Below are 20,467 nucleotides of genomic sequence, written 5' to 3'. Positions count from 1 at the left end.
GACGCCGAATAATTTGGGCAGGGGGTGTGGTACAGAAAATAGTTCATATTAGCTGAGAGAGTGAAAAGGACGTGCTTTTCTCAGCTGTTCTACCTCAAGTAAAAGTAAACTGGGAGGTGAATGAGCATAGAGAAAAACAAAATTGCACTTGCAGTCAATTATTTTGTGTTTTATATTTGTAATTAATTTAGATCACTTTGTAGAGATCTGTATCCACTTTGACACAAGTGTCTTTTTTTGTTGATCGGTATCAAAAAAGCCAAAACATGAAAATTTCTAAAGGGGGTTGCAGCTGTGTACTTTTGATAGGCACTGTAGTTGAAAGACACTGTTCCAAGCATGTTATAGTGGACAGAGAATTAGAGTGACAGGCAACTGGAAGCTTTATGTTGCTCTGACAGCCCATAATATGTAGTCTCTTTTACTTCGAAGAAACCCATGTCAGCACTGAATACAAAACATTTAAATTGGAAGTCAAAGCATGTTGAAGGAGTATTTGAGTTACTAGAGCGAGTATTGTTAGGGTGGGAATTGTCCTTTTGGAGTGACATTACATCAACAATGATCATGGAGAATGATCTACTGTGTGCAGAATCTGTCAAATTGAAAAGTGGAGAAGAGGAATGTTATTCATGTCGTTGATGGCTGGTAAGGAAGTGACCCGAGCAGTATTGTAACCATGATGAAGAGGAAATAGCCAAAGGGGAAAAGAAACATTGGAAAAACTAGTATGGAAATTTTCATATTTAGAACAGATGGATTGAAATTCTTGTGAAACGAAGAGCAAGAGATGAATTGCTGTCAGAGACATTTGAGAGTCTGAGCTTGTAATTTATGTTGATTATTAACGTCTGAAATAGAGATGCCATAAGAGGGAAGAGTTGGATCAGGTGAAGGCAAGAGCATAATAGAAGTTGGTAATAAGTATGAAGAAACGTGAGTTTCTGTGTACAAAACAATCATTGAAGTACTGGAAAGGGGCGAGGGAGAGAGGTCCCGAGTAGAACTGAAAAATTACAGTAATATTCCATAAAAAGAACAGATGGTGCCGTGACCCATGTGGATTCTTGTAGCTAAAACTTGGATATTGGAGTTGATGGCAAATTATCAAAACGAGAAAGTGTTCTGTTGGAGGGTTGGTTGGGCTTCTTTTCATAGGAGAAGCAAAGGTATAGAAAGATTGGATGTCCATGGTGAAATTTGATGTACATAAAACCAAGAAACTCAAAATGACTAAGGCATCATGTGCTATTATGGAAGTAGATGGAGACAAGAAATATGAATCCTGTTTAAGGTTAAGTTTTTCAACATTCGTAATCTACAACTGGTAAATTCAGTCATTCACCTGCAATTTCAACTTCTGTTTTTCTCCCTCCACACATGTATGCTTCATAACCTATCTTTCTGAACATTGTGTATTCTTTGAAATTACCGTGCCTCATAAGAATTTGTAATTCATACAAATTGGGAATACGTTGAATGCTGTAAATAGGACTGTTATTTAAAGTAGTGAAATACAATTGAGTATTTAACTATTTTAAATGTTTTAAACAAATTTAAGAATGACGTGCAAAAGTGTTAATTTTGTTTAATGTTGAGTTACTAGTGAATGATGTATCAATGTGAAACTCTTTGTTTGAACAGGAGTTATTATTCCCAAGTGACACTACCCCTCAAATGACTACACTGCAAACTTCAAAGCGTGCAAAAGGATTTGATGCTATCAACAGTGAACAGAAGACACTTGTCTTGTTACCCACTGGTGAGTATAGTTTTGGAGATGCAAGCACAAAATAATTTCCTTGTCCCATTATCTGTTTCTCATCCCCAATTGTTTCTGGCATACATTTCTGTATATAACAATCAAAAAAATGGAACAGAAACCTGTACTTTATGTCTTGTTGATTTTTTTCTGGCAAATTTAGATCTGTAGGGAAAGGAAAACTCAGGCATTGGGAGCACATCATAGTTCAAAGGATGACCACAAAATTAATAGAAGGGGAACCTTTGACACCATCACTCAGCTGATAATGCCATTCAGTCTCCAGTTCCCCACTCCTCCAACTCCATCATCCCCAGATTTTCTGCAAACTGAAGCATAGCAATTATGACCCCACTATTTGAGAGAAGGAATACTAGAAATAAGGAAATATTGGAAAAAGAATTTGTAATAAAGAATGTGATACCAAGACATTTGAGAAGTATCAGCAGAGATTTAAAAGAATGACTAATCTAACTATTTTGAGAATATGTCTAGTAAAGTGGATGAGAAGGAACATTAGCTATGGATTTTCAAGCAACACAAGATTCTACATTGGATGTTGGTGAACAAAGTTACTACATATGTAATTAGGGGCTGTGTACTGGTGTAGATAGTTTAATTTTTTAAAAAACAGTAAGAATAAAAACGTTGTTCCATTGTTGGCAGCTTTGATAGTGGATCAGTGCTTGGGCCTCAACTGTTATACTCAATTTCCTTGACGTGAAACTAAGTAGGAGTATCATTATTGATGAGGATGCAAGAGGAGATAGACAACTTAAAGTGAGCGGGCAGGTGGATGAGAGGTTATTTCTGAAGAAAGCGATATTCCATAGTGTCCTTGCACTAAAGCTAATATATAGGTGTTAATGACAGGCAGGTTGTATTTATTGCAAGGGAATTTCAAGTACAAGAGAAACGGATGTCACTCACAGTTCAATACAGCTCGGTGTAACCACATCTGCGTATTGTGTATCATTTTGGTCACCTACTTAAAAAGGTACAGAGCAAAGATTTATCACATTGAGATAGTAGGTTGGTTTAGGAGAGTTCTAGCACTTGAAGCCTGTATTCTCTGGAATCTAGAAAAATGAAGGGCAAGTTCTAGCTAGCCAAGAGTGCAGAACTAAAGGTCAGTTAAGTCATTTAAGACTAAGCTATTTCATTGATTCCAGAAAATTGATCTGCTTTGAATGTATTTAAGTGATGAGATTTTTTTTTAAAGTTTCTTCAACCTGTTGTTACAGTAGGGCAAGTTAGGCTAAATTATTAGATATGACTGAATTCCATTGTAGACAATTTAACCTCAATTCAAAATGATTAATTTTTGAAAATTTTAGAACTGTTAAGATTAATATTTTGTCTTATTTTTAATCTGCTTTTACTTTCAGATATAGTAGCCAGACTTCTGGCTCATTCAGCAGAGGACAGTAGTTTGCCAACACTCACCAACTATGACTGTGAAGTGAATGCGCCTATCCAAGGCAACAGAACCCTGCTTCAGGGTGAAGAAGTGCTTAGAGCATTGGATCAGGTCAATTAAGGTCACAGACCTGAACAAAATAATGGACAATGGCAAAGCCCCAGCACCCAAAGCAGTCTATTTATATTTTCTAAATCTGATTATTATAAAAGCCTGGCTACAACTGCAGTTTTTCAGTTAGCGGTGCTCCTCCACTGACCCCATCCATACCTGCTCTTCATTTGCAGTTTTGGTCCAGTTGGTTTGAAATATCTTTCCGATACTTGATGTTTGTAGGTAGATGGACATCCCTGGGATCCATTGGGAAGGTGGAATGACAATGTATAAGTAAATACATTTTGGTGGTCTGTTTTAATGAGCACTGAAATCTGTGTCTCTAATTCTTGAATTTATAATAGCTGTTACTCTAAGACTGAGTAAAGACTAAAAGGGATATAGCACCTTTTAGTGACCATTCTTTAACCTGGATGGGAAAGATTATGTTTATATGATTCACTGCAGAATTTCTGCCTGTTGCTTTGCCAGCTGTTAATTGTAGCCACAATTGCACAAAATATATTTTCTTATTAAGTACCAGCAGTACTTTATGCAATATGTTTTGCAGTTATATATGTAGTTTTTACGAAAGAGGAGCTCCAACTTGATTTTTTTAGTTACTTAGTTTAAGATGAAGGTTAGGAATGGAATGCATACATAAATAATCACTTTGTACTTGTCATTTTTAATCTAGAAAGGCTTATATTGAACAGTTAAAAGAACCAACTTCCTTTTAAGCAGCTGTTCGTTGGAAACAGAATGTTGGCAACTTAAATATGGGCAATGTCTCTTTTAATGTGAAGTTTAATATTATTAGTCATTTGTTATCCAGCGCATGTAATTCCTACTGTAGTAGTGGAGGTTCATGCTATAATATCATAGCAACACTTAAGTCTAAATGCTGCTGCTTTTTCTGCATTGTTTAGGTAGTACAGAGTGTAAATGTAACGATTCCATTGTATTAGAAGACCTAGTTTGGTTATTTAGTCTGTCTCGGTTCTAAAGCACTTTGTCACTTAATTCCCAATTAAAGTATCATGTAGGTTGTAAGTTCCTTTTTGTTTCTCTATCCCTTTGACACCACGTTCCTACCCCTACCATTTCCTGGCCTTACACCAGTTCTTGAAGTTATCCCAAAATTCTTCGCGCGTGAGATTGTATCGTACAACTTGGATTGTTTTTGCTCAGTCATCCTTTGCTATTTGTGGTTGGATCTAACACTAACTGTATTGTTTCATTACATCAATAAACATTATATGTGGACCAGGCTCACACAGTGTGTCAGTGCTATTTATTTTTAAAGATTTTACAGCCTATTAAATTTACTGTTCTGCAACCAGAGTTATTAACTGAAAATAAATCCTATTTAGAACCTGTACGCTGCTTATTAAACTCATGATATAAATGTTTTAAGATGCAAGTAATCTATTGCTTACTATCATATTTATTTAGTGCGGAGTAGGCCCTTCGAGCCACACTGCTCCTGTAGCAACTCTGATCAACCTAACCTAAACGTGCCCAATTAACTGACCCGGTACATCTTTGGACTTTGGGAGGAAACCAGAGCACCCAGGGGAAACCTACACATTCCACGGGGGAGTGCATACATAGACTCCTTACAGGAACTCTGACTCTGCCCCAGCTGTAATATAGTGTGCTAACTGCTATGTGACTGTAGCTCCCACAGTATGTATACACTGTATTCAAAATAGCAGTTATTTGCTATTATAATTTCCATAGGAGAATTTTTTAGTACCAAGAGAACAGCTGACAATCCGTAACTTGTTACTCTCAGATACCACCACTTGAAAAATTACCCCCGTTCATCTTCCCAGTTTAAAAAAAATTACTGTTTTTTAAAAATATTTTCCTATGCATACTACCTAGGCTCTTCACAATTCCAATTTTCCCTGAATTCTTGTTGCAAATAAAAACATCCCTAGCTTTGGCAAGTGCTTGACATAGCTACAAATATAGCACTGTAAACATCCAATGATTTCTTATATACTCTCTTAGGTACTATTCCAACATATAGTTCGATGGCTTCACAGGAATACTTCTTCTCATTAATTCAATAGCTCAACCAAGACAAGTGTGCATCCTTGTTATTTGTCTCATTTAACTAGAACAATTCTTGTTCGCCATTATTGTCTCTACCTAACCCAGTCTCATCCAGAACTTTTCCCAAATCATCAACTACCAATTCTGGTATCATCAGCAAGCTTGAATAATTTAAATTCCAATCCCATCTTGCTCTATGTTCTAAACGGCACAGAAACAGACGTGTGAGTATCAATGATAGAACACTAATTTATGTAATTCAATCAACTCTTACATCACAATGCCAGTGCACCACCACTGAAAACGTTGTAGAACTTTATACAACCTCCATACAAGCATAACTTTGCTTTGCCTGCAATGGAGCCAGTTTTCCAAATTGCATGGACTTTTATGCCAATAAATCTGCCCTGTGAAAAATGGCTAAAATTTACTAAGTTAAACAGCAGAACAAGTACAACCATCATCCAACCTTGTTACCTAAAATACAATTTAGTCAGGTGCAGATTTTTGGATAGAATTAAACTTGGATAATCTCAGGATTGTTTGGAAATCCTGAGGATATGACATGTGGCTTACTCATTAGTCTGGAAAAGAAACTGGATATCCAGATGTAAGCGGACCAAGATCTGGACAGCTGGCTAGGTGTGCTGCCAGTCCAGGCATGCAGCTTGGAAGATGGGCAGATTTCCCATTTACTTTCCCATGACCTTTAAACTCAGAAGATTCATTGGGAAAAATATTTTTTACATGCTACACAGTAGAGTAAACATGTGTTTGGGTATTAACAGGACAATATGCAATAGGTCAGGAAAAACCTACCATCCCAGATCTATTAAGTCTCAAGTTTCCTGGATTATCTAAAGTTTTACTGTATAAAATGAATCAGGTGATATGAGTTTAGTACAAAACAATGTGTTACTGAGGGGGGGAAAAAAAGAAATTTTCTAATTGTTAGACCTTACCTACATAGAATTTAAAAATAAAAATGCTAGAGGTTATCAAATGAAGATTCAGATAGGGAAAGAATAAAGGGGTACAGCCTAATATAGGCAAATGGGATTAGAATAGTGGTCACGTGGATAGTAGGTGCTGTATGGGCTCATTCTACAAGTTCAGTACAAGGGTAAAAAACGCTGACAATAGTTTCTATTTTGTATAATTTAAAAACTGAAAATAAATTTAACTAATTGGTTTAGCTGTGCCTGTTTGGCACCGGGGCCCTTAACAGACCATTGCACAAGGCTGCTCCACTTCATTTATTGTTACAGAACAACCATTCAAATCTGCAAGTTGCATTCCAAATCTCCAATTTTCAAGTCAGCAATTTTTTTTCATCTGCCATATATCCCCCTCACTTTTTTTGGTGCGAGTGCAACATTCAAGCTGTCTAATTTGGCCAAAATAAAAATTGAAACCAAATGGATTTTACTGCCAATTGACATACTTATAATTCGAGAGTCAATATACATAAGCCTTACACTCAACCCAGGATAAGCCACCTCCTTGCCAAACTGGCTAAAAACAGAAAATAAATAATCAGAGTACAGGTGTTTGAAGTGTCAATTTCACCAAATTACAGAAAGGGAAAAAAAACATGGAAGGAGGACCCCTTCCCAGTGAATTTGCATATTTGACCATTCTGGGAAGTTTATTTTGGACTGTAAGCATTTTTCAACAAAACAAAAAAGTTTTGTTACCCGTGTTTCCTTTGCCAATTATTCACATTCCACTTCCCTTGTTGTTTGATCCTTCTGCTAGTGGAAACAGAACAGTAGAGCCCTTCAACCTACAATGTTGTGCTGACTTATACAAAGCTACTCCACAATCAATCTAATGCTTTCCACTTACACAGCCCATTCTATTTTTCTCACATCCATGGCCTATATCAGCAAGAGTCTCTTAAATATCCCTATTATGCCAGCCTGTTTATCACCACACTCAGCAGAGCATTCCAGGTACATACTATGTAGAGAACCTACCTGTGACATCTTGCTCACCTTGTGACGTGTGCTCTGGTATTGGCCATTGCCACCCTGGGAGAAAGATGCTAGCTGTCCACTCTATCCTTGACTCTCAATCTTATACACTTCCATCAAATTGCCTCTCATCCTCTTTCACTACAGAGAAAAAAGCCCTAGTATGCTCAACCTTTCCTCATAAGATATATTCTCTAATCCAGGTAGCATCCTGATAAATCTCTACATTTCTCTAGAGCTTCTAAATCCTTCCTATGATGAGGCAACCACAACTGAGCATAGTATTCAGTGTGGTCTAATTAGAGTTTTATAGAGCTTAACATTACCTTGCAGCTCTTGAACACAGTTCCCCAACTAATGAAAGCCAACACATCATATGCCTTCTTAACCACTCCATCGAGGTGTGAAGCAACTTTGGCCATGGACATCAAGATCCCTTTGTTCCTCCGCACTGCTAAGAGTCCTGTCATTAATCTCGTACTCTGGCTTCAAGTTCAATCTTACAAAGTGTATCACTTCACACTTCATGTATTGAACTCAATCCACCACTTCTCCACCCACCTCTACATCCTGTCTATATCGCATTGTAACCTATGACAACCTCCTATACTACCCACTTAATCACCAATCTTTGACATCTGTGAACTTACCCACCCTTCCACTTTGTCATCCAAGTCATATAAAATCTCAGAAAGAGCAGGGGTCCCAAAACAAATTCCTGTGGAACAGCAGTAGTTACTGACCTACAGGCAGAAGACAATCCATCTAGTAGCACCTGCCTTATGTGGGCGCGCCAAACCTGAATCCAGGCAACCAAGTTTCCATGGATCCCATGCTTCATGATCACAGGGAACCTTGTCAAATGCCTTAATTAAATCCATATCCATTACTGCACCTGAATCAATTTCCGTTGTCACCTCCTTTTAAAAAAAAAAGCCAATCGAGCTCATGAGGTACAACCTGTCCCTCACAAAGTCATGTTAGTTATCCCCAATGAGACTATCCTTCTTCAAATGCTTGCAATCTCTGTCCCCAAGAATTTGCTGCATTAGTTTGTCCACCAATGATGCACTGGTCTATAATTCCCAGGATAATCCCCATCATCTTTCTTGAACAAAGAAACAACATATTCCATCCTCCAGTCCCCAGGTAGTACTCCTAAATGTCCCAGCAATCTTATCCTTTGTTACCCATAATAACCAGGATTACATATTTATCCAACACCCCGGGGACGTATCTATCCTAATCTTTTTCAGAAGCTATAAAACTGGCTCTTAACCTTGACATGTTCCAGCACACTGCCTATTCTATGGTGGACTCTCATTCAAAGACCCCCTCCATGATGAATACTGAAGCAAAGATTTTATTAAGCACCTTCCTACCTTCTCCTACTCAAGGCATGTTTCTTCTTTTATCCCTGAGCAGTCCTACCCTTACTTTTAGTCATCCTCCTGTTATTCACGTACATGTAGAATGCCTTGGGGTTTCTTTAATCCTTCAAGGCCTTCATGTCCCCTTGTAACTCTCCTAATTTTCTTAAGCTCCTTCCTAGCTAGTTTACAAATCCCAAAAGCCCTGTCTGATTATTGTTTCCTAAATCATGTATACTCCCCTTCTTCTTGACTAAATGTTCCACCTCTTGTTAAACATGGTTCCGTCACCCTACCGTCCTTTCACCGCCCCAGTGGCACAGACCAGTCCAGAATCACAAGCAGGTGCTCCCCCAACAATCTCCACACTACTGTGATGCATTTCTCTGAGAATATCTGTCCCTATTTTACACTCCAATGTTCCTGCCCAGTTCCATCAATAATTAATCCTTCCCCAATTAAACTTTCCCATACTCTACTCCTATCCTTGTCCATGGCTATGCTAAAGGTCAGAGAATTGTGGTTACTATCTCCAAAATATTCATCCTCCAAGAGGTGGTCTGTCACCTGGCCAGGTTCATTCGCTAGTACTTGATCCAGTATGGCCTCTCCGCTAGTCAGTTAGTCCACACAATGTTGTCAGGAATCCTTCCTGGACACACCTAACTAATTCTGCCCCAACTAAACCATTTGCACTAAGGTGCCAATCATCTTTAGGGAAGTTGAAGTCCCCGTGGCAAAATTCCTGTTATTTTTGCACCTTTCCAAAATATCATAATCAGAATCAGGTTTATTATCACCGCATGCACGTCATGAAATTTGTTAAATTAGCAGTAGCAGTTCAATGTAATATATAATATAGAAAATATAGAAGAGAGATCAAGTCAACCAGCAGGGCTGTAGCTGAGGCAGCAGAGGAAGGATCATCATGGGTGTGGACTAAGTACATCCAGAGGGGCAGATAGTTGGACAGTGTATCCATCTTTTGTAAACTCTGCAGTAGCTGCACAGATACCTGAAGAGTAGACTATTTGTTGGATGGAAGCGACCAGCAACTCTGATAGAGGCAGATGCCAAGTTGTTAAGCTCATCAGTGGGAGGTGGTGCTTTAGCACTGCTGGCCCACCACCTCGAGGGAGTCTTGATCATAAGCGGGCCGAAACTCCTGAGGACAGGTGGCAGATCAACTGATGATCCCACTGATGATAGCACAGGACAGTTAACATCTTAGTCCACGTGTATTTTCAATTCATTATAGAAGGAAAAATAATAATAAATTACAGTACACGTATATTGAATAGATTTAAATTCATGCAAATATACAGAAATAATATATTTTAAAAGTTAGGTAGTGTTCAAGGATTCAATGTCCATTTAGGAATTGGATGGCAGAGGGGAAGAAGCTGTCCATGAATCACTGAGTATGGGAACAGTGAGAAAAGAGCATACCCTGGGTGCTGGAGGTCCTTAATAATGGACGCTGCCTTTCTGAGATAGTGCTCCATGAAGATGTCCTGTGTACTTTGTAGGCTAGTACTCAAGATGGAGCCAACTAAATTTACAACCCTCTGCAGCTTCTTTCAGTCTGATGCAGTAACACCTGCCCCCATACTAGACAGTGATGCAGCCTGTCAAAATGCTCTCCATGGTATATCTGTAGAAGTTTTTGAGTGTTTTTGTTGACATACCAAATCTCTTCAAACTCCTAATGAAGTATAGTTACTGTCTTGCCTTTTTTATAACTGCATTGATATGTTGGGACCAGGTTAGATCCTCAGAGATCTTAACACCCAGGAACTTGAAGCTGCTCACACTCTCCACTTATGATCCCTCTATAAGGATTGGCATGTGTTCCTTTGTCTTATCCTTCCTGAAGTCCACAATCAACTCTTTTGTCTTACTGACATTGAGTGCCAGGTTGTTGCTGAGACACCACTCCACTAGTTGGCATAGCTTGCTCCTGTATGCCCTCTCATCACCATCTGAGATTCTACCAACAATAGTTGTATCATCAGCAAATTTATAGATGGTGTTTGAGATATGCCTAACCGCACAGTCATGGGTATCCAGAGCAGTGGACTAAGCACACACCCCTGAGGTGCACCAGTGTTGATCATCAGCGAGGAAGAGATGTTATCACCAGACCAGATTGTGGTCTTCCGATTAGGAAGTCGAGGATCCAATTGCAGAGGGACGTACAGAACCAAGGTTCTGCATCTTCTCAATCAGGATTGTGGGAATGATGGCATTAAATACTGACCTATAGTCGATGAACAGAATCCTGACATAGGTGTTTGTGTTGTCCAGGTGGTCTAAAGTCGTGTGAAGAGCCACTGAGACTGCGTCTGCCATTGACCTATTGTAGCGATAGGCAAATTGCAACGGGTCCAGGTTCTTGCTGAGGCAGGAGTTTAGTCTAGTCATGACCAACCTTTCAAAGCATTTCATCACTGTAGATGTGAGTGCTTCTGGGCGACAGTCAATGAGGCAGCTCACATTATTTTTCTTAGGCACTGGTATAATTGTTGCCTCTTTGAAGCAAGTGGGAACTTCTGCCTATAGCAATGAGAAGTTGAAAATGTTCTTGAATACTCCTGCAGTTGTTTGGCACAGGTTTTCAGAGCCTTACCAGGTACTCAGTTGGGACCTTCCACCTTGGGAGGGTCCACTCTCTTTAAAGACAGCCTAACATCAGCCTCTGAGACAGAGATCACAGGGTCATTGGGAGCAGCAGGGATCTTCACGGCTGTAGTTATATCCTCTCTTTCAAAGCGGGCATAGAAGTTGTTGAGTTCATCTGGTAGTGAAGCATCACTGTCATTCATACTATTGGGTTTTGCTTTGTAGGAAGGAATGTCTAGCAAACCCTGCCAGAGTTGCCGTGCATCCAATGTCACCTCCAACCTCATTCGAAATTGTCTCTTCACCCTTGAAATAGCCCACCGCAAATCAGATGCTGACCTATCTGCTTCTTACTGTCCAAGTGTTTACTGGAGATCTATAAAATACTCTCAATATAATGTCTGCCCCCTTCCTGTTTCTGATATCTAACCACGTTGATTCAGTAGACAACTCCTCCTTGCTTCTGCAGCTGTGATAGAATCCCTGATTAACAATGCCATATATTCCTTCCATCTCTTTTACCTCCCTCCCTATCCCTTTTGAAACATCTAAAAGCCAGAACATCAAGCAGTCAGTCCTGCCCCTGTAATGGCCACAACATCATCATTCCAAATACCATGTTCAAGAAATATCATCATTGCAAATACCTCTCAGATCCCCACATGAATGTCTTCTGTTCCATGAAGAATCACAATTTTTTTTTATTGACTCAAATTCCCCATGCCTACAATTATTTTGATAAATCTCTTCCGTAACCTGCCTAAACTCTTATCTCTTTCGTAATGTGCGACTTCCAGAAATGGGTACAAGGCCAATTTAAGCAGCAGCTCTCCCTTAAGGAAATAGAGGTCAAATACTGGCAGCAACTGGCTTGTGCCAGAGACCACTGGAGAATGGTGATCCACGAAGCAGCCAAGAATTTTGAGGAATCCAGAAGAGCCACTGCTGAAGAGAAGAGGAGACGCAGGATGGATCCTACTACCTAAGCACCCACATCCCAGCTGTTCCCATGTCCCTGCCACTCTAGAGTCTGCAGATCCAGAATTGGCCTCCACAGAAACCAACGACTGTGCCGACACTTCTGAGGACTCTTCTTCCTTCCTGATCTTTGCAAGCGAAGAACCAGACATCAGTTACCACTTCTAAATCTAGATTCTTCCTCAGCCTTCTCTGCCCCAAAGAAGACATTCTCCTCACAACTGAAACACTATCAGAGCAGATATTCTAATGAGTCACATTGCATAATCTACTACACAATCTGTCCTTCCTAAAGACATATTACTCAGCTCAACTGATGTTTACATAATTTTACAATAACTTTTCCGCTCTTATTTTCCAGAGCCAAACTAATGAAAACAAGTATTATATATATCTTTTTAACCACCTTCTCTGTCTGTGATTCTTGGACAGATACATGAAAGTCCCATGCTCCTCTTTGCTTCCAAGGGCCTTCCCCCTCACTCTGCATGTCCTACCCTTACCAGCTCTTGAAATACATCACATTTTTCGGAATTAAATTCCATCTGATATTAAGGATGCTGCCTGGTTAAGAGGGTATGTGCTGGATACACCTGGGTTGTCTTCTCTGGAGCGCCAGAGGCTGAGAGCAGATCTGATAGAGGTTTAGAAGATTATGAGAGGCATAGATAGAGTAGACAGGGCGTATCTGCTTCCCAGCGCTGAAATGCCTAATACCAGAGGGCGTGCATTGAAGGTGAGAGGAGGTGGGTTCCAAGGGGATAAGAGGGGCAAGTTTTTTTTATTCAGAGTCATGGATGCATGGAATGCGCTGCCTGGTACAGTTGTAGAGGCAAATACATTAGAGGCTTTCAAGAGACGTTTGGATAGGCACATGGATGGAAGGAAGATGGAGGGATATGGACATTGTGTAGGTAGGGGCAATTGGTGTTTGGGTGTTTTTAATTTGCTTTTTACCTGGTTCAGCACATTACCATGAGCCAAAGGACCTGTTCCTGTGCTGTACTGTTCTACATTCTAAGCTCTATTACACTGCTAATATTATCAAAAACAAAACTACTGTTCTATAGCCAAAGACTGCCCTCTGTACCATCAACAAACTCCACTAATTTGAGTCATCTGTGAACTTAGAACTTTGAGATGAATGTTCAAGTTAGTTGTAACAAGGGTCCCAGCCCTGCTCAGTGTGGTTTACCACCAGCCACAGACTTCCAAATGCACAAGAAGCACCATCAGCTACCTTCAATCACCAAGCTAATTTCAGATTCTGTTACCACTGCTCTGGATCCCATGGGCTCCAACTTCTTCACCATCCTCCCATGTTGAATCTTGTCCAAGTGAACATCTACAAGGACTTTGACAAATTTAGCAATTTCTTCAAAAAAGTCAAATTATTCTTACAGTCTTGCTTTAACAAAGTTATTGAATCTACATTTGATCGAATTCTGCACTTCAACTGTAGACTAATCCTGTCCCTCACTATTTTCCAAATAATCTCCCTGCCTGATGATAGAGTCACTGCTCTGTGATTAGCTGCCTTTCTCGAGTACAAGGCATCACGTTCACTGACCCTAAACGAGCATCTGTCACCCTAAACGAGCCTAAAGACGATTCGAAAATTTCTGCCAGAGCCCCAGTAATCCACTATGTTAATGATATCAACAGAGACTAAGCCCTCTGACCTAATTTCAAAGACGTCAAAACAAAGAAATTGGGTGAAACCAATGCTTTTATATTCCTGCTGTAAAAAAAATGCAAAACTACAAAGGAGAAAAAATGGCAATGATATACTGGTCCCAATTTCATTATCCTCAAATTCCCTTATTTGCGTACTTCGATGAAGTAAACATTCAGCAAAGAATCAGAACCAGGTTTATTATCTTTGTGATTCTGCAGATTCTGGAAATATTGAGCAAAACACACAAAATGCTGGAGGAACATTCGAAATATTGCTGTTTATTCCTCACCATAGATGCTGCTACCTGACCTGCTGATCTCCTCCAGCATTTTGTGTATGCTGCTGTGAAGTTTGTTGCTTTGTGGCAACAGTACAGTGCAAGCCGTTTAAAATAAAAGCAGACCTCAATACCAACCTGCAGAAAGTTGCGACCGACTTACTCAACAAACAGCTTTTCCCAGGTTTTGGAACTTCAATATATCTTTTTGTAAAATCCTTGCCTTAGAATGATGCCACTGACATCTACAGGAAAGCAGCATCCATCATCAGAGATCTCCAACGCCCAGGTCATGCTCTCTGCTTGCTGCCGCCATCAGGTAGAAGGTGCAACAGCCTCAGAACTTGCACCAAGAAGAGTTACTATCCTTCAACTGTCAGGCTCTTGAATAAAAGGGAATCACTACACTCATTTGCTCCATCATTGAAGTGTTCCCACAACCAATGATCTCACATCTTTATCTCATGCTCTTGTTACTAATTGCTATTTATTTATATTTGCATTTGGACAGCTTGTTGGCTTCTGCACTCTGGTTGATCTTTCAGTAACTGTTATAGTTACTATTTTATAGATTTGCCTACAGGAAAATGAATCTCAGGACTGTATATGGTGACATACACGTAATTTGATAGTAAGAGTTACTTTGAATTTTGAACCATGGGTGAGCACAAGAATTAGCTTGACTGGAACTAAATCAGCCACTAGATGGCCAACAAGCCATTGAGAATCAGTGCTAAAGGGGACAGACACAGTTCCGCACTCTGCGCTAAACCTTAAAAGCTGCTGACCAATATAAGAAAGTTACTAAAAAAAAAATGATTTTACAAAACCAAAATTAAAATTAGCACATCCCCCAGTTCTAGCACACAACATTAATGCTGCCTTTGTTCAACTTCACAACTACAGTAGCTTGAATAAACAAATCAGAAAGAGTCAGGCTGGATGTCTTGGGATCGCTGAAGCATGTTACTCTGAATAAGCAAAGTGGAGCAACAGAGTGGCCAGTGAGCCCAACACCATCAACACACCTGCAAACACCACACTTGGAAACAGGGCTTTGTGGATTGGATGGTGTAGAAGTTGGCAAGAGAGAAATATTAATCATTTCAACAGATATGAATTAAGTTTGAAGTGATGAAGCCAAGAAGTATGAAAGTCAAAACATGATCAAAGGTGAAATTTAATAATTTAGACTAATACAGACTTTGATTAGGGTCTTTATTTTTCTTCTTTTGTATGATCAAGCTTCAGGTGGGATCATCTAGATCAGGGGTTCCCAACTTTTTTTGTATGTCATGAACCCCTACCATTAACTGAGGGGACTGTGGGCCCCTGATCTAGAGAGCTGGTTATGGAGAGCATTAACTGGTTTTCATATTTTATTTCAAATTGCAAAACTAATTACACTAAAGCTACTTAATTGTAAGTTAGTGCGCTGTGGAGACTAAAAAAGGGCATGGAAAATTATTGGCATGGTCCTGGAAAGGAACAGTGATCCCCACGTAATTGGGTAGAGTACTGCATTCCAGAAAATAGACCAAATTGCAAATATTCTGTAATACTGTCATTTGGACTTGCATCAAAAGACACAAGTTGAAAAGAAAAAGTGATTTTATATTTACCTTTTACCCTCAGTGTCTGGAATCATAAATTTTATTCTGTACCTGAAATTTTTGGGGAGTGAATACTGTAAGGGCAAATATTTATGACATAAACAGCCATATCATAGGCAATGGTGCGACATTAATGTACTTGTCCAAGGATTCCAGAAGGTGGCAGCACAGGAAGACAAACTCATCCAGACTACTTGCTCTTATTCTCAGAAGCGGAGATGTTAATGATACATTGGTTATATCATAGCTCAGGGCAGTGTGTACTGTTCTGATCACTACATTACAAGAAAGTCATAATTGTGTTTGAGAGTGCAGTGACTTCTAGGCACAGGGACTTTGTTTCCTTTCAAACAAAGCCAGCTAAGGAAGGACCTGGTAGCAGTATACAAAATCACGATGGGCACGGCAAAGGTAGGTTATTGGACACTATCTCCCATAGCTGAGATGCAAGAGAGGCTGCAGATAGTGGAAATCTGGAGAAGCTTATTATCAATGGAGGGAGATGAAAAGTCGACGTTTCAGGACAAAACCCTTCATCAGGACTGGAAAGAGCGACCACAGAGGTCAGAACAAAGGGATGGGGGATGAGATCCCATCACAAAAATGTCTGAAATTAGAGGGTACAGGCATAAAAGGACTGATGGTGACCCAAGGAAGAAACCTTTCACCACAGGGTATCTGGAATCTGGAATGCAATGCCTGTATGGGTGGTATAAATGGGTACTCACAATATTTTAGTGAGATTTATTGCCAAGTCATGAAAGGCCACAGATTAAATGCCTGTAAATGACTTTAATTGGTAGCTGATGGATGGCAAGGACACAGAAAATGGATGTTTGGCTCTGACTCCTCACACAGAGCCAATTTAAATAATAGAAAATTATGACTATTGACTTATGACTATTAATTTTATTAAAATTTATGATTTTTTTTCATCATTAACTACCGAAATCTGACATGTTAGGAGCCTCACTGCAAATAAAGTTATCTGTTGAGTTAGATCTCTTGTTCTTTGTAAGGAAATTGTATTAGCTTCAAATGGAATTTAAATAGAACTGAGCAATGAAAAATTAAAATATAAAAATATGACAATTTCACCTAGAGAAACTTCAAGCTTAATTGTCGTTCATCATGCAGCTCAAAATAAAATGTACCTGCAGGGCCAAGCTGCAAACCGCAGTGCCATCAGCATATAGCACATATACCGGTAGTTCCGACAGCAGAAAAAAGTACGTTTACAAAAATATATACAGCCAAAGTCCCTGAGTGACATGGTCTGTAGATTGAAGGTGCATGGGAAGTTGCCCTGGCCCAGCTAGTCTTTCACTGAGTGAACACTGAAAGGCAGCACAGGTGGGAAGGGCTAGCCCAAACCCTGTGCACCCACTGAGGACTCTGCTCTCTCCCACAATGCCTTGGCAACTCCTCTTCTGGGTGGCTGCAACAGGTGACACTGTAACACAAGGGCCTGGCCCACACAACAACTGAAACAACACAGCTTTCCCCGCCATTTGTTTCGCTAACGAACCAGTGAACGAGACCTGCAGTATTCTGCCTTAATGATCCACAGGGTCTGGCGATCAAAATACAAACATCCAAGACAATCTTTTGCACCGCTGGTTGGACAATGCACTGCTACTTTGCGGTAACAATGGCAATTCAAACAAATAAAATACCAAGATGGAATTAAGATGAGCAAGAGCTTTATTAGGAAATGTCTTTTCTCTAATTTTATTGTAAAATATGTTCAGCTGCAGATTTTGAACATCACATAATACAATGCTTTTCAATCAATTAAACCATCACATACCCAAAGTTTCTTTGAGAATCTGAACAAAGACAACTTTTTCCTCATAACATATATTAAGTAATTTAAGACATGACAAGAGTCTCAGATCTAATTTGCAGCACTGAATATTTTCAGCTAACAGCCATCATTGACAACTTGTCCCTAAGTTCTGCCGTACTGTTGCTTATTTCTGCGTTATCTGCATTTTTGCATTCAGCATTAGCCGTCCCTCCTCACCCTAACCTTCGATTTCCTGTAACTGAAAGAGAAAAATCTCTTTCCACAGTCAATTGGTTTGCTGTCTTTATGTTTAAACCTACTGGCCCGATCTGAAAGTGTGCATGCATGTGTTGGCCCACTGAAACAAATTGGCAATTGGTTTGCAAAGATTAGTTACCAGTATCCAACATTAAATACATTAATATAATCAAAGGCATGTAAAATTTCACTTGTGTGCACAGCCACCATTTGTTCTTGCACCAAAATAAGTGACCTAGCAAATTGGTACACTCCACAAGTCCCAAGATTAATGGGGCCTGTGAGTCATTTGATTATAGTACACAAGGCAGACAGTTCGTACACAAGGTGGCACATTTTAGCACACTTTTCCTACTTTTCTGCTTAAGCGATCCAACATGTTTCTACTGAATACCACACTGCCCTTCGCCAGACAAACACATCCAATAGGGAGTGCTTGCAATGTTGATAAGATGGTACTGTATATAGATAAAGACAACCCCAAATATATCCCTAGGCAACACAGAAATCTGTTTACTTTCAGTAGCATTTACAAGTCTGAAGCAGCATTAACCTCTCTCCAGCCACTATCAAAAGCCCAAGAATGCCAAATTTAACAGCTGTACCTACTCTTGCAAAACTCAGTGCTGACAGGAATCAAATTTACATTTCCAGGTGCAGTATCAAATTGAGCAAGAAATTTACTTGATAGTCATCTAGCTTTGAGCCAAGTCACTTTACAAAAGCCAAACGTATTGGAGGGCAAGCTGTAGCCTTGCAATTAAATGGTACTTTTCAAAATATAACCCCCATTAATTCCTCAAAACCTGCTATTGACATATGATACTCAACCTAACTTTCAGTAACCTTTTACATTAGTATACATGTAGTTTCCTTTATTTTAACGTGATTGTACATTAAAGATTAATATGCTTATGGTAATACACAAAATGCTGGAGGAAATCAGCAGGTCAGACAGAATCTATGGAAATGAATAAATAGCTGACATTTCAGGCTGAGACCCTTCTTCGGGACTAGGCCAAAACGTCAACTGTTTTATGTGTGTTGCCTTAGATTTCTAGCATCTGCAGACTTTCTCATGTTTATGATATACTTATAGTGTTAACTTGCTATTACCACAAAATAAAATTGACAGAAATTTTTTTGTAATACATTAATTACTTAATGCCATAAATGTAGAACATACAGACTAGGAAGAGAAGTGAGAATGCTAGTTGGCCCTTCAAGCATGCTCCACCATTTAGTTTAGTGGCTGATCTGATTGTAACTCCAGTTGCATTCCTGACTGCTCCCAGTGACCTTCAAACCTTGCCTGCCGGAAGCTACCCGCATCTGCCTTATAAACTATTCACTCAGCTTTTGAAGTTCAAAAGCATCTTACCCTGAGAGAAAACATACCACATCATCTGTCCTAAATACACGACCCCCTTAATTTTAGTAGTGACATTTAGAAGCATAGAAAACCTACAGCACAATACAGGCCCTTTGGCCCACAATGCTGTGCTGAACATGTCCTTACCTTAGAAATTACCTAGGGTTACCCTTAGCCCTCTATTTTTCCTGAGCTCCATGTACCTGTCCAGGAATCTCTTAAAAGACCCTATTGTATCTGCCTCCACCAAAGTTGACGGCATCCCATTCCATGCACTCACCACTGTGTAAAAAACTTTCCCCTAACATCTCCTCTGTACCTTCTGCCAAACACCATTTAGGTCCAGATTACCTCAGAAGAGAAATAATCCTCCCTACATTCATCCTGCCAATACCTCTCAAGAGTTTATATGATTCAATTAAATCCACAAAAGTTTAATCTGTCCAACCTTTCTTCATAAGACAACTCATCCATTCCAAATATTGGTATGGTAAATCTTTTCTGAACCAATTTCAATGCCTAAAATATTTGTCATTAAATGAGACCAATTTTGTACAGTACTCCAGAAAGTCTTCCATTCATGTCAATACATTACTCCTTACACATTTAAAAAAAAATTCCATGATAACCTTAGATGCAGCGTCTCATCAAATTCCTTCTGCAAATCCAAGTATAATGTCCTCCGGTTCCTCCTTCATTCAAGGTTCAATTTAATTCTTCAAAAGAACTCCACCAGGGTCTGTATTGAGTTTGTATGTTGTCACCATGACCTCATGGGTTTCCTTCAGGTGCTCTGGTTTCCTCCCACATTACAAAGATGTACCGACCAGCGGGCTAATAGGCCAAATGGGTGTAATTGTGTGGCGAGGGCTCATTAGGCCAGAATGGCCTGTTACCATACTATGTCTCCAAATAATTAAAAATCTATGACTTTGACTCCCTTGTAAGTGTTCTCCTACAGTAGGTTTAAAATAATAGCTTCTAACATTTTCAGTATGGCAGACATTAAGTGGCCTGCAGTTTCCTCTGTTCCACCTTCCTCACTTTTTGAATAAGAGTAACATTTGATGTTTTCCAGTTTAATAGAACCATTTTTGAATCTTGAAATATTTTAAGATTGAAGTCAACTATGCCACTAGCCAATTTTTTTTTGAAAAAGACAAAGATTGATATTTCTCAGGACTACAGACAGTCC

At 39.5% G+C, this 20,467-nt stretch overlaps 1 protein-coding gene and 1 long non-coding RNA gene across 3 annotated transcripts in view; one reads left to right on the top strand and one right to left on the bottom strand.

Annotated features, from left to right (window-relative positions):
* Positions 1 to 4,550, top strand: part of hif1aa (hypoxia inducible factor 1 subunit alpha a) — a 42,810-nt gene extending 38,260 nt beyond the window's left edge. For both annotated transcript variants that reach the window (XM_073039525.1, XM_073039526.1), the window contains exons 14-15: positions 1,645 to 1,762; positions 3,151 to 4,550. In XM_073039525.1, the coding sequence (XP_072895626.1) occupies positions 1,645 to 1,762; positions 3,151 to 3,302 (270 nt within the window). In that variant the 3' untranslated portion in view covers positions 3,303 to 4,550. The remainder of the gene's footprint in view (positions 1 to 1,644; positions 1,763 to 3,150) is intronic.
* The window catches only part of LOC140724847 (uncharacterized), a 57,378-nt gene that overhangs the window by 25,604 nt on the left and 11,307 nt on the right, over positions 1 to 20,467 (bottom strand). The window lies entirely within an intron of this gene.

Source organism: Hemitrygon akajei, chromosome 3, assembly GCF_048418815.1.
Source record: "Hemitrygon akajei chromosome 3, sHemAka1.3, whole genome shotgun sequence".
NCBI lineage: Eukaryota > Metazoa > Chordata > Chondrichthyes > Myliobatiformes > Dasyatidae > Hemitrygon > Hemitrygon akajei.
The sequence above is the reverse complement of the archived record's forward strand: the minus strand, read 5'-3'. Positions and strand labels throughout refer to the sequence as shown.